General features: G+C 50.3%; 1 protein-coding gene across 1 annotated transcript; it reads left to right on the top strand.

The window, feature by feature from the left end:
• Positions 1-100: 100 nt before the first annotated feature.
• Positions 101-10,563, top strand: C11H3orf18 (chromosome 11 C3orf18 homolog). The gene is made up of 5 exons (XM_088171603.1): positions 101-196; positions 3,451-3,846; positions 5,192-5,217; positions 6,676-6,805; positions 7,954-10,563. The coding sequence occupies exons 2-5, from the start codon at positions 3,613-3,615 to the stop codon at positions 8,032-8,034; spliced, it is 471 nt and encodes a 156-aa protein (XP_088027729.1). The 5' UTR covers positions 101-196; positions 3,451-3,612; the 3' UTR covers positions 8,035-10,563.
• The last annotated feature ends 624 nt before the right edge of the window (positions 10,564-11,187 follow it).

Here is an 11,187-nt window from a genome sequence, read left to right as displayed (position 1 = left end):
AGCCGCGCCGACCAATCACGAACCGAGCCCCGCGGGCGCTGACCAATGGCCTGGGGCGGCGTGCGGCGGGGCGGGGCCAGCGGCGGTGCGCGCGGAGCCCAGCGGCCCGGCCCGGCCCCCGCGGCCCCGGGCGCGGCCCCCGGCGGCCGCTCCGCCCGCGCCCCGGGGGGACCGGACACCTCGGCGGGAGCGCGCAGTAAGTGCCGGCCTGGCCGCCCCGGAGCGGGGGGCGCTTCTAGGGAGGGGCGGGGTGGGCCGGGCCGCGTCGCGGGGGTGTCCGGCTGCGCCGTCCCGTCCCTCCCGCGGGCACTGCGGGGCGGCCGCGGCCTCTCGGGGGCCGGCGGAGGCCCGGCCGTGTCCTGGCGGCAGCGGGCTGTGAGCCCGCGGCGCCGCTTGGGCAGCGGAGGGCCTCGTACCCCGTTATTCGCCTGGAAACTTCTCCTCGGGATGGGGAATGAGGCACTTCCCGCAGGGATGGAGCCCCGCGCAGCGGTGGGTGGCACTGCCCGCACGGGGACGGGGCGGGTGCTGTCATTGCAGTGTGTGTCAGAGCGGGATCCGAGGAGCGGTGACATTGCTGGGGAAGGTCCCTGCGCCTGGGCCAGGCTGGGATGGCACCGTGTCCCTCTCGGACAGCGGGACGGTGACAGCCGGGGAGCTCCGGGGCAGCGGGAACACAACCATCGGGGCTGCCCCGAAGCCTGGGCAGCTCTGGAGAAGAGCGGGGGAAGCCACATCCTTTTACCAGCAGCAACTCAGTGCCGCTTGCACTGCTGAATTACTAGAGATACTTGCTCTTCTTGAATTAATGCACAAACTACACTTGTTATTATTCTTTATCCAGAGACCCTCTGACCCATCTTCATCCCTGTGATACAAATCTCTGTTCCTGTCACACCCAAAATTGAAACAGCAGCACAGAGAGATTAAAACCAAGACTTCAGAAAAGGCTCAAGGTGGGGCCCAAAACAATTTTCTGCATTTCAGAAGTGAGCAGCACCTATCAGAGATCAGTTTGGAAGTGCTAGCTTGGGAGAGAAACAAATTCTCCTTATTCACAGAGTCAGCAGAGCCCAGCACAGAGCAGTCCTGGCTGTGCGAGGAGCTCTCTTGGTGCAGGCAGTGGAACAATGCCAGCTGGCAGCAGCTGAGGATCTGGTTCCTCTTCTGTTCTATTTGTGCATGGACTATGCTGGAACCTACCAGTGATAGGTAGTAGCTGTCCCCGGCCCCACAGCTGCCATCAGAGGCTTGGAGTGTGCCCAGCCTGCAGATCAAACTTCCAGCACCAGGATGACAACTGGGAAAGGAAGGTGGTGGGGAAAGATGATCCACCCCAGCTCTGCCGTGTAAGTGCGGGCCCTGGGCCATCCTTGCACTCAGCCTCCCTGTCTGACTGTCTGCAGCCCGGACCAGGAAGAGCTGGGGAGCAGAAGCAGCCCTGTCTGAACCTGGAAGTGGCTCTCTAAGCCAGGTCAGAAACCTCTGACACAGGACTGCTTTTAGAGCTAGGTCTGGGCACAGAAATCCTTTAGCATGAACAGGACATCAAGAGCAAGAAAAAGAGGCCCATTCTCCCTTGACCAGATTTCCAGCTGGCTAATTTTAACCCAGCCTTTTTTGTTTTTTCAGAACTGATACTACATTCGGTTGAAGACCTAACCCATTTTGTTTCCAAAATTTAGGAGCTGTTCAAGATATAGAGCCATAGTCTGCAAAGCCCTTGAGCCTGCTCCACTCCTTTCACTTAGGCTCTTTTTCCACTTTATTTCCTTGGTAGTGGCTTTTTTAAAAATGGGTATTATCATTATGGAAAGTGTCCCTGAATAGCACAGACTGATGGATTCTGCCTGAGCAGCTGGTCGATCTGCTCAATAATTCCTTCCCTTTCCCTGCTGGGCTGTTGCTGCTGCTGTTGTTGTGACAGTGATTTCAAATTTGCCACCTTTGTGCCCAAGCGTCCTGAGCTCCGTTGTGGTCAGCAATGGCTGGAGAAGTCCAGGTCCCCGTGGTTTAAGCAGAGTGCAGGGCTTAATGGTCAGTGAAGGGCACAGTCCCCTTCAGCTGCAATGAACTCGTGACGGAGCACAATGTTAGGAGACATCAGAACAGAACCCTTATTATTCACATTTCTCTGGAAACTCCAGGGAGTTTGACAGCTCCCACAGTGTCCCAGGCACTTCAGAATTTCCCTTTGCTTCACAAAGTTGTTTCCAGGGGTCTGAGACACACTCTGCATGTGTGGCAAGGCATTTACCTGCTCAGGGAGCTGCAGGACAAGTTGAGGTGACTGCTCCAGCTGCTGACTGACCACAGCACAGCCTGGTGCTGCTTGGTGGGGGTGGTTTCCCTGCTGCTTTCCGTGGCAGATGTTGATCACGCTGCTTCCTGCAGCTGTGGACAGCAGTAAGGCACCACGGTTGTGGGAACTGCACAGTAACCTTGGAGTGGAGCAGAACAATGGCTCGTTCCTCTTTGCAGGCACATCTTTTTCTATTCAGAGCTCACTAACCCCTCTGTTCCAGCTGCATTCCAGCCCAGGGATGTAATGTCTGCTAAACTGCAGGGAAGTTACCAGAGAACTGCTACAGAAGTTCTCAAGTCAGCTCAGCTCCAGAGGTAGCTGCGTTTTCAGGGAAGCCTAAAGTTACATGCAGTGCTTTTATAAACAAAGTGTGCAAATACTTCCCGTGGGCTCATCCCATCGTATTTTGCAACTCTTGATCATTTGAACAATAGAAGTATGAAGCAATTAAAGCCTTTAATGTTCTCAGCATGAACAGATCTATCAAATTTCACAAGCAGAATCCAAAATTGGACTAATTTTAAAATTAATACTGATAATTGACAGTGCATGACTAAGCTTGAGTGGGTGCTTTCATGAGGAATTGAGAAATACTCTATCTTTAGATGGAGGACTGATGAAACCCACCCTTTCCAGAGCACATGGGATGAGCAGCACTGGACCAGTGGATAGTGCAGGGACTCACCACAACAGGGAACTCCTACTTTGGATTCAGTAAAAGGCATCCTGAGATATGAATGCCTTACAGCTGAGTGTCATTTTATTGGGTGTGTTCCCACTGATAAGGGGATCAATGCAACTTTCCAAAAATTAAAAAGAAGAGACAGAAGCAGGAAAATGCTCTATCCTGGGGCAGATAGAGACCGCCAGGTTCAGCCTGGGGCACCCCAGAGACAAGAGGCTGTCCCCACCCTACACACATCTCCAAGTGACTGCATGGAGGCAGAGCTGGAGTAGTGAGGGGAGAGTTATCACTAACTCCAAGTGAATCAGGCTTGATTGTGGGGGTCCTCAGTATGCTCAAAGAACGTTTTTCTTATTTTGAGCAGGTATTCCAAAACTGCTGGTGAACTGGGGAGCTGTGGGAAAGGTTGTGCCTGTCTCCAAGAGCTCCACATTCTTCATTTGTTCTCGTTCTCTCCTAGGCTGAGTCCAGTGTGGTTCCTACCCCAAAGAAAACCCATCAGTGGTGATGCTGCAGGAGAGGTCTCACGTGAGGGCCCTCCATTGCAAGGGCAGCTTTGCACTTCTGTAGCTGATGGGAGAGGACAACGGCTTGGTAACAGGACCTACGAAGAGGTGGCAGGATGAGCTCCAGCTCACCCTCTGTGCATGACTTGCATCACAGCACCCCCACCATGGCCAAGCCAGAGCCAGGGACAGCTCTGGATGTGACTGTACCACAAACACTCACCATAAGCCCTGAGACTACCAGTTTCAACAGCACCAAAATCCCAGACATGGCCAGCACTGGACCTGGCATGAGCACCATGCTGCTTTCCTTTGGGATCATTACTGTGATTGGGTTGGCTGTAGCAATGGTAAGAGAGCCCAGCTAAACATTTCTGTCTCTTGAGGGTGGAGGGTGGCTAGAGGTTCTAGGACTGATTTGCACTGAATAATTTATTTGCATTCTATTAAAGTCTCACCCAAAACTGCTGGGAACGGATAGTTCCTGAGATTCATTTCTTTTGAAGGCCTTTATCAAGTGCTCCAGTATTTCTGCAGTCTCCCTGAGGTCTGGTCCAAATGGGATGCTCAGCAGGCCTAGGAGCAGCCATATGTAGTATCAGTATTTGTTTTTAATACCAATATGAAGTTCTGTTAAAAGGAAGAAAAGCAGATTCTGTTCTGACTTGTTACCTGGAACAGCTGCATTGATTTAAACCTTTTCTTGGGCCCCACAAGAATGTTTATCCGTATTAACTTTTTAAGCAGACTGTTGAAACCATATTAGTCCCTCCTGTGGACATGGGATAATTCTTTTTGAAATTAAAGTGGCCTGAATCCATCCCAACAAGACTCACCCTGGACTGCATTTCCAAGGTTCTGCATGCTGGGTATCAGTCCTTGAGGGTTTGGTGTGTTTGGCACTAACCTTGCCATTAATGCTGTGGGCAGAAGCTTTTCACTAGTTCTGGGCCTGCCATGGGCAGTGCAAGGGCTGCAGCTCTCATTTTATGTAACCAGATCGCTTCCCTGCCAACAGAGAACAGAAGGTAGCAGCAAACTCCCATTCCTTGTATGAGGAAAGGCTTCAGTAATACAGCCATCAGAGGAGCCTACTGCAAAATTTCATTGCAGGCCCCAGGAGGAGTTTTACAAAAGCCCCTAAGAAAACCTGGAAACGGTCAAAAGTTCCCAAGAGCAGCATCCAGCGTTCGTAGTTCCCAGAACAAGGCTGTGGAGGCCCAAAGCCTCCCTTTCTTCCCAGCACAGGCTGACAGAGGCAAGTCCCTGAGCATGCCCTCCCTCTTTGCTTCTTCCCTTTGTACTGGGGAGGGGGTAGCAGCACTTCTGCGCTGTAGGAAATCAACACGTGAAAACCAAAAAAGGGAAGCTTTTTCATCTACTCTGAAATTGCAACATATGTCCTGCAGCCACAGAAATGTGCTGAGCTACACCTGATAATACACCTAATACTCTTACTCCTACTAACACACCTAATAACAGGCCACTGAGCACTTAGTGTCAGACATGATGTGCTGCCAAGCTCACAGTTATGCATATGAAGTGTCATTTTCCTTGTCACTTCTCCCTTCCTCCACTTTGGTGCACAGTGACAACAACCTTCTCTACCTCTTTCCTGTGTGCCCAAAATTTCTCTTCTCAGCTATTCCCCGTCCCACCTGGACTGCTGTAATGATGCTTCTTTTTCTCCTTCAGGTTCTGTATATCAGGAAGAGGAAGAGGTAAGATCTGTTACTGGCTGAAGGGAACTCAGTGCTTCAAAATGCAGAGTGAGCTCAGGAGATGGGGAGAGTGTCAGGGATGGCTGTGTGAGAACATGGTGTGACTCAGGCTGGAACACTGCCCTCCTGGGACTGGGCATCCCCCTGACACCACAGTGCAAAGATTTCTCCACAGCTTTGGAAGGAGAATAAGGCTGAGCAGAAGAAGGTCAGGGATCCTGCAAACTCATCACACTTCTCCTATGAGATGCATCAAAACAGAGAAGTTTATGGGTGTGTAAAGAAGCTGGGAACTCCATCATGAAAGGTGTGGATCTCAGGTTCCAGCCATTCACAGATTCCCGTGTTTTCTGGCAGCCCAGGCAGTGATAGCAACTGGCAGCAGCACAGTGGAGATGCAGCTTCAGCCCAGGAGTTAATGTCTTAATTTCCTTGCTAAGCTCCTGGCTGAAAATAGACAGGAGAGGAGCACGCAGGGAGAATCGTGTCTTGATTCTTCCGTCTCACAGCAGGGACTCGGGTGAAGATCCATAAGCTGTGGTACCTCCTCCTCCCTCCCTGACTCCTTGCCACAGACTTTCAAAGTGCTGCTGCCCACTGAAAAATTTCGAAGCCCAGCCCCAGAGCCCAGGTCTGGGTACTGCTGCAGGAGCAGCCAATGCCTGGCCTGTGGAAGTAGCACTGCTGGAGATAATGTTTGTTCTGGTAAGCCCATAGAGAAACAGGGGAAGAATGTGTCATCCTAACACTTGCCAAAATAGATATTTGTGGTGACACTGCCAGTAACTGCTTGTATGTTTCTTTCTACTCCAAAACTCAGCTATAGCTAAAGGCAGGACTTGGTGTTTCCCCACCACCTCATCCATCATCCATCTCTGAGGAGACCCTTTGAGTAATAATTCATAGCTCTGTCTCTTGGAGCAATAGTAGAGGAGTAGAAACAGTATCCACAGGCATCAGCCCCCTCTGAGAATCTCGTCTTTCTTATTTTCTATTTATTGTTTATTATTTTCTGTTTAATTTTATGTACTTCAGCCCCAGAGTTAAAGTATTCTCAGGGCATTGGAACCTGAAGTGAACTGCTGCTGGCAGACTGTGACATGCCAGCACGGGCTGGTGTGGGCTGTGGGACAGGGAAAAGTCACAAAATGCCAAACCAGTATGTTTCTTTTGTCCCTCCACATAAATCCTAATCTTTTAAGGTCTGCAAGAACTTAAATCCTGATTCCTCTGTGTGTAAATGCCTGCCAACATAGATTAGTGATGGCAATGAATCCCTGTAGCAGCACTCTGTGTGTCTCCCACTCCTGCCAGCCGTGTGTAGTAGGTTCTTATCCTCATCCAGCCATAGCCACAGGAGCAGGAGAACAGCCTGCAGAAAGCCTCAGCAATGGGGTGGGGAAGCAGCCTGAGCCCTGTCCTTCTCAACCAACCCTTTCCCTCCCCTCCCACGGGCAGGTTGGAGAAGCTACGGCACCAGCTCATGCCCATGTACAACTTTGATCCCACCGAGGAACAGGATGAGCTGGAGCAGGAGCTGCTGGAACATGGGAGAGATGCAGCATCTTCCCAGGCATCACAGAGCAAGGTAGGCACAACCACCACGAGTGTCACTGCAGCCACTGCTACCTGCACTGCTTTCTTACAGGGCCAAGGAGATTTGGCAGGGCTGCTAGCTAGAGAAGCCATGTAAGGCCTCAGGAGGACTCCCCATCTCTGCCGGCCCTGGAGACTTGAGCATTTTGGAGTGCTTAGGCACTGACTGAGGAGTCAGGCAGGTCTTTGACAGGAGGCTCTCTCCTGCCCAGTGTAACAAGAGAGATTGGAAAGAAGGGCTTCTCACCACTGTTTGGGTCCAGCTTCACAGTGTTGTCTGTTCCCTTTGTCACCACCACCATACAAAAATCTTTTTTACAAGAGACAGCAGGGATGGTTGGAAGAGGTGTCTCTTAGCCAGTGACACAGCCTGTCCTTGGAGCAGACATACCTTTCCTGTAGCAAGCTTGGTGTGGGCCAAAAAGGAAAGAGGGAATAATAAATACAACTGTAATTGTAAAATACTTATATTGAGACATTCTCAACCTGCTAAAGAACATAAAGGAGAGGTGTTGGAATATGAAAGATAACTAACATATGGAATATACTAATCTGGAAAAGCAGGAAATGTGGTGTATAAAAGCAAAGGATCTTGTCCTCCAAGAAGCACGTACTAGGATAACATCACATCCCTCTATTAGTTCACACAGGGGGCTTATCTGGAGGTAGTAAAGGGGGGAAATTTTAAGGCCAGAGTTAACCCCAGAACAATAAAACCAGAATCATCCTCTCCAGGGACTGGCCAGCAGGATACCTCAGATCCCTCTTGCTAATGCTTGGGAAGTACAAGAGTTTGAAGATTCAATGTAAAAAGAGAGGGAGAGTCTAAAACAACAGCTCAAGTTCAGGCAGTGGCACATTTCCAGGCCTTCTTGATATCTCAAGCCTTTTCATGCTGCCTTGTATGTATAAATAGTGAGACCCAGTAATCCAATGATGTGGGGATTTTAAACTGGCATGGATGTGCAGACTTATTCTCCAGCCTGTTGTATTTTCCTGTCACAGCCTTGTTAATGCCTTGTTAGCCAGGCAGCCTCCCCTGGAAGGGGTGAGTGCAGTTCCAAGTGTGCAGCCTGTGCCCAAGCAGAGACGTGAGCCAAGGCAGCATTGCTGGCTCTGAGCTCTGGTGCTCCCCTGCAGGTGCTGCTGCCGAGCCAGGGAGCCGTGCAGAGACCCAGCCGCCTCGTGTTCACTGACGTGGCCAACGCCATCAATGCGTGACCGGGACCTGCCCTGCTCCGGGATCCTGCTCAGAACAAGGACGAAGCCAACAAAGCAGTGACTTCCCTCAAGCATGGCTGATCCACTGAACCCAGCTGGTCACCTGTTGGTCTGTGTTATAAACAGGCACAGGAAGTGCCAGCACTCTGGGAAGCAAACCCTTTGTAAGGGCAGTGGTGATTTTCTGGTGTGTGTGCTACCACTGTAAGGTCCTGAGCTCCAGTTCCTGGGCTGGCACTGCCTGACGCCACCTACCGAGCTTTGTGCTTAGGGACAGTGCCTGCTCTGTGTAGATTAACCTGTCAGAGCACAGAGCTGTGCTCTCTGGGTCAAGGAAGGGGAGAGGAGCACATTTCAGAGACCTTCTCTGCTGGGTTTGTGTGCCCAGGCCCCAAGGAAAGTGATGGATGAGCCTCTCTGTACAGTGACCACAGCTCTGGCCAGGGACTGGTGGCAAAGCCTCATTGAGCCAGGAGAGCTGCCTGCCCCAGCTGAGGGGTGACCTGGGGCACAGCAGGGAGAGCACAACCATGGGATTATCTCCTCCCAGGCCTGTGGCTGCTGATAAACCTGCACCAGGGTGATGTTGAAGCATGGTGAATTCACTGGCTTTAAAAAGTGAAACAGTGAACGTTTGGCCGATAATAACTGAGGAAGTGGCTGAATATCCCAAATTCGAGCTACTATACAGACAGAGAGGATTTCACACAGCTAGAGGCACAGACTGTCACTGTCTGGCTCTGTGAGCCCTGCTGCTAAGCTAGGAGTAACAGTGCTTGGGCCACAAAGAGGAGTTAAGCAGAACTAGGGTTCCAATACCATTTATCCCCTCCTGCTTTGGCTCAGGGAAGTTTCCATAGTACAGAGTGTTATTCAGGAAAAAAGATTAAGCTTTGAAATACTTTCTTTTAAAAAAGGAAAAACACGTATTGGCTCAACAACAGCCCAATGTCTGCCCCCAGAGATGACTAACAGCTCGTTTGTACTTCCTTACCTGCCAGGACCTGCAGTCAGAGCCTTCTCTTCTTCCTGCTGAAGGGAACACAGAGCTTTGCGTTAGCCTCTGCTCGAGTTACCTGCTAGGAACAGGTAGGTGGGACTAGACAGGTAAGCCAGGGGTTTCCCTGTAGCCCTGAAGCATCTCTTTGCCTGTGCATCCTTCAGGGCTGCAGAAGGAAGAGAGGGCAGAGGGGTCTCTGGCCACCTTGGCATGTGGCAGTGCAGTGTGGGGGCCTGTTGGCTGTAAGCCTTTTGGTGGGTACTGGCCTGGAGTGCTGTAGACCACCACAGCAGCCAGGGACCAGCATCAGTGCCCAACTATGCCCTGATCCCCACCTGGTCTTTGTGTGGTTACAGGCATTTGTTAATCAGATTTTATTCCATACACAGCACCAGCTAAAAGGGAATCGGGTTAAGCCAAAATTTGAATGTAGATCTAAAGCTTTATTCAAGGAGTTGTTTCAGAGTGGCAATTCAGGTATCACATGCTTTGTTGCAAGTTTGGATCTGCCAGTTAGTTTTTGTCCTCCCAAATATTTTATTCTCTTCCTCTGTGTGATTGTTTTTCCCATATTCATTAAATGCAGACTCCTTCCTGGGCCCAGGCCCCTGACCCCTGCAGGGCACAGCTCTGTACTAGCCTTCCCCTCTTCCACTGACAGAGCTTCCCTTAGGGCAGCTTTGCAGAGCTAAATTGTTTTAGTTTTTCAGTATCCAGATGTCGTTTTAGAACTGGGGATTTCTGGGAGTACATGAGGGGTTGGAGTGTGGAAAACAGCCCAGTCCTCATAGGCAGGAGATGTGGAAGGAGGCACCCCCAGGCAGCTGCTGTGTAACCCTCGGGATGCTGCTGGAAGGAAGGTGCATGGGTACAAATACTCAATGCAATACAGATTAGATACTCCTTCGAATTTGGAGTCTGTGGGTATTCCCAGCAAGCAGCTGAGAGACAAATACCTCCCACCACACACACACTTCTCAGCTCCTCCAAGTGCTCACTGAGAGCAGCTGCACATGTCATTTCTCCCCTCACTGCCTGTCCCCTTTCCGTGCTCTGCAGCAGCACAAGGATGCACGTGGCAGTGGGGGGGGGTCCAGCTGTCTTAAACTGCAGCATTTTCTCCAGAACTCTTAGGATTGGAAATTCAGTGGTTGTTTTAAACTCCACAAAAGGGAAGTGTGAGCTGAGCTGTTTCTTCAATGTGTCAGCCCAGTGTCTGCCCTTCTCCCAGCTCCATGTGCTGCAGCACAACAACAAACTTAGTGACAGAGGACTTCTCCTGAAACATTCTCCCTGTGATGGTAGGCTTTGTCCTGTGATGACTGCCCTTAGAGTAAAGAAGTACAGACAATGAGACTAAAAGAATATTTTGGGTAATTACTGGGCTCATACTGGAGTATTCTCTTAGTTCCCTAGCACCTCCTCTCTGTTCTTGGATGTATAATTTAGCAGAAGCATTATGATGTAATTTATTTCAAGTGTTTCTGTGTTTTAAAGCATTGAAATACAATTAAACTATTTACATGAAAGTCTAGTGTGATTGTCTTTTTCCCTTGTCATTTGTATTTTCCCACAGAAACTGCTAGAGTGTAGCCCCAGTATCTGCTGGTAATTTGTGAACAGTGAGTGACCCTACTCTTTCAAAAAACTGAACTAAATGGGAAAAACTTGCAAGGGGAAGCTCTGTGAGGGTCAAAGTTTAGTGTTCTACAGCACAGAAACTCAGATCTCTTCAGAAAGGATAGCTGGAAGAGCCAGGAAGGCCAAAGTTCCAGCTGCCAGTCCTGGGCATCCAGAATATAAAAAGAAATCCCAATTGAGCCTTAAGCTGAATTCCTGCACAAACCAGGGGTTCATCAGCTCACCTGCAGCTCTGCCCACACTGAGGGGAACAGAACATGGTGACATTGTTGACGTGTTTCAGATTTGCTGCTGTCTCATCTGGCCCACAGCCCCAAAACTTGGATCAGTTAGGAAAGCTGACAGATGAACTGAAGAGGAAATGCACAGGCAGAGAATTAATTGTATGAAAAGCTAAATAGCTGTATAGCCCACAGAACATGTGGGGGAGAAACAGACTCGACTGTGGAGACTTCTGGGTGTACATGTGAAGCAGAAATGGCCTGTGTTCCAATCAAGCCTCCAAGACACAA

The sequence above is a fragment of the Sturnus vulgaris genome, chromosome 11 (genome assembly GCF_052056855.1).
Source record: "Sturnus vulgaris isolate bStuVul1 chromosome 11, bStuVul1.hap1, whole genome shotgun sequence".
Lineage (NCBI taxonomy): Eukaryota > Metazoa > Chordata > Aves > Passeriformes > Sturnidae > Sturnus > Sturnus vulgaris.
The sequence above is the reverse complement of the archived record's forward strand: the minus strand, read 5'-3'. Positions and strand labels throughout refer to the sequence as shown.

Excerpts from the sequence above, each read along its gene's own strand:
- C11H3orf18 (XM_088171603.1), top strand. The coding sequence starts at position 3,613 with ATGAGCTCCAGCTCACCCTCTGTGCATGACTTGCATCACAGCACCCCC. Across the intron at positions 3,847-5,191 it reads TTGGGTTGGCTGTAGCAATG|GTTCTGTATATCAGGAAGAG; the intron begins GTAAGAGAGCCC and ends TTTCTCCTTCAG. Across the intron at positions 6,806-7,953 it reads CCCAGGCATCACAGAGCAAG|GTGCTGCTGCCGAGCCAGGG; the intron begins GTAGGCACAACC and ends GCTCCCCTGCAG.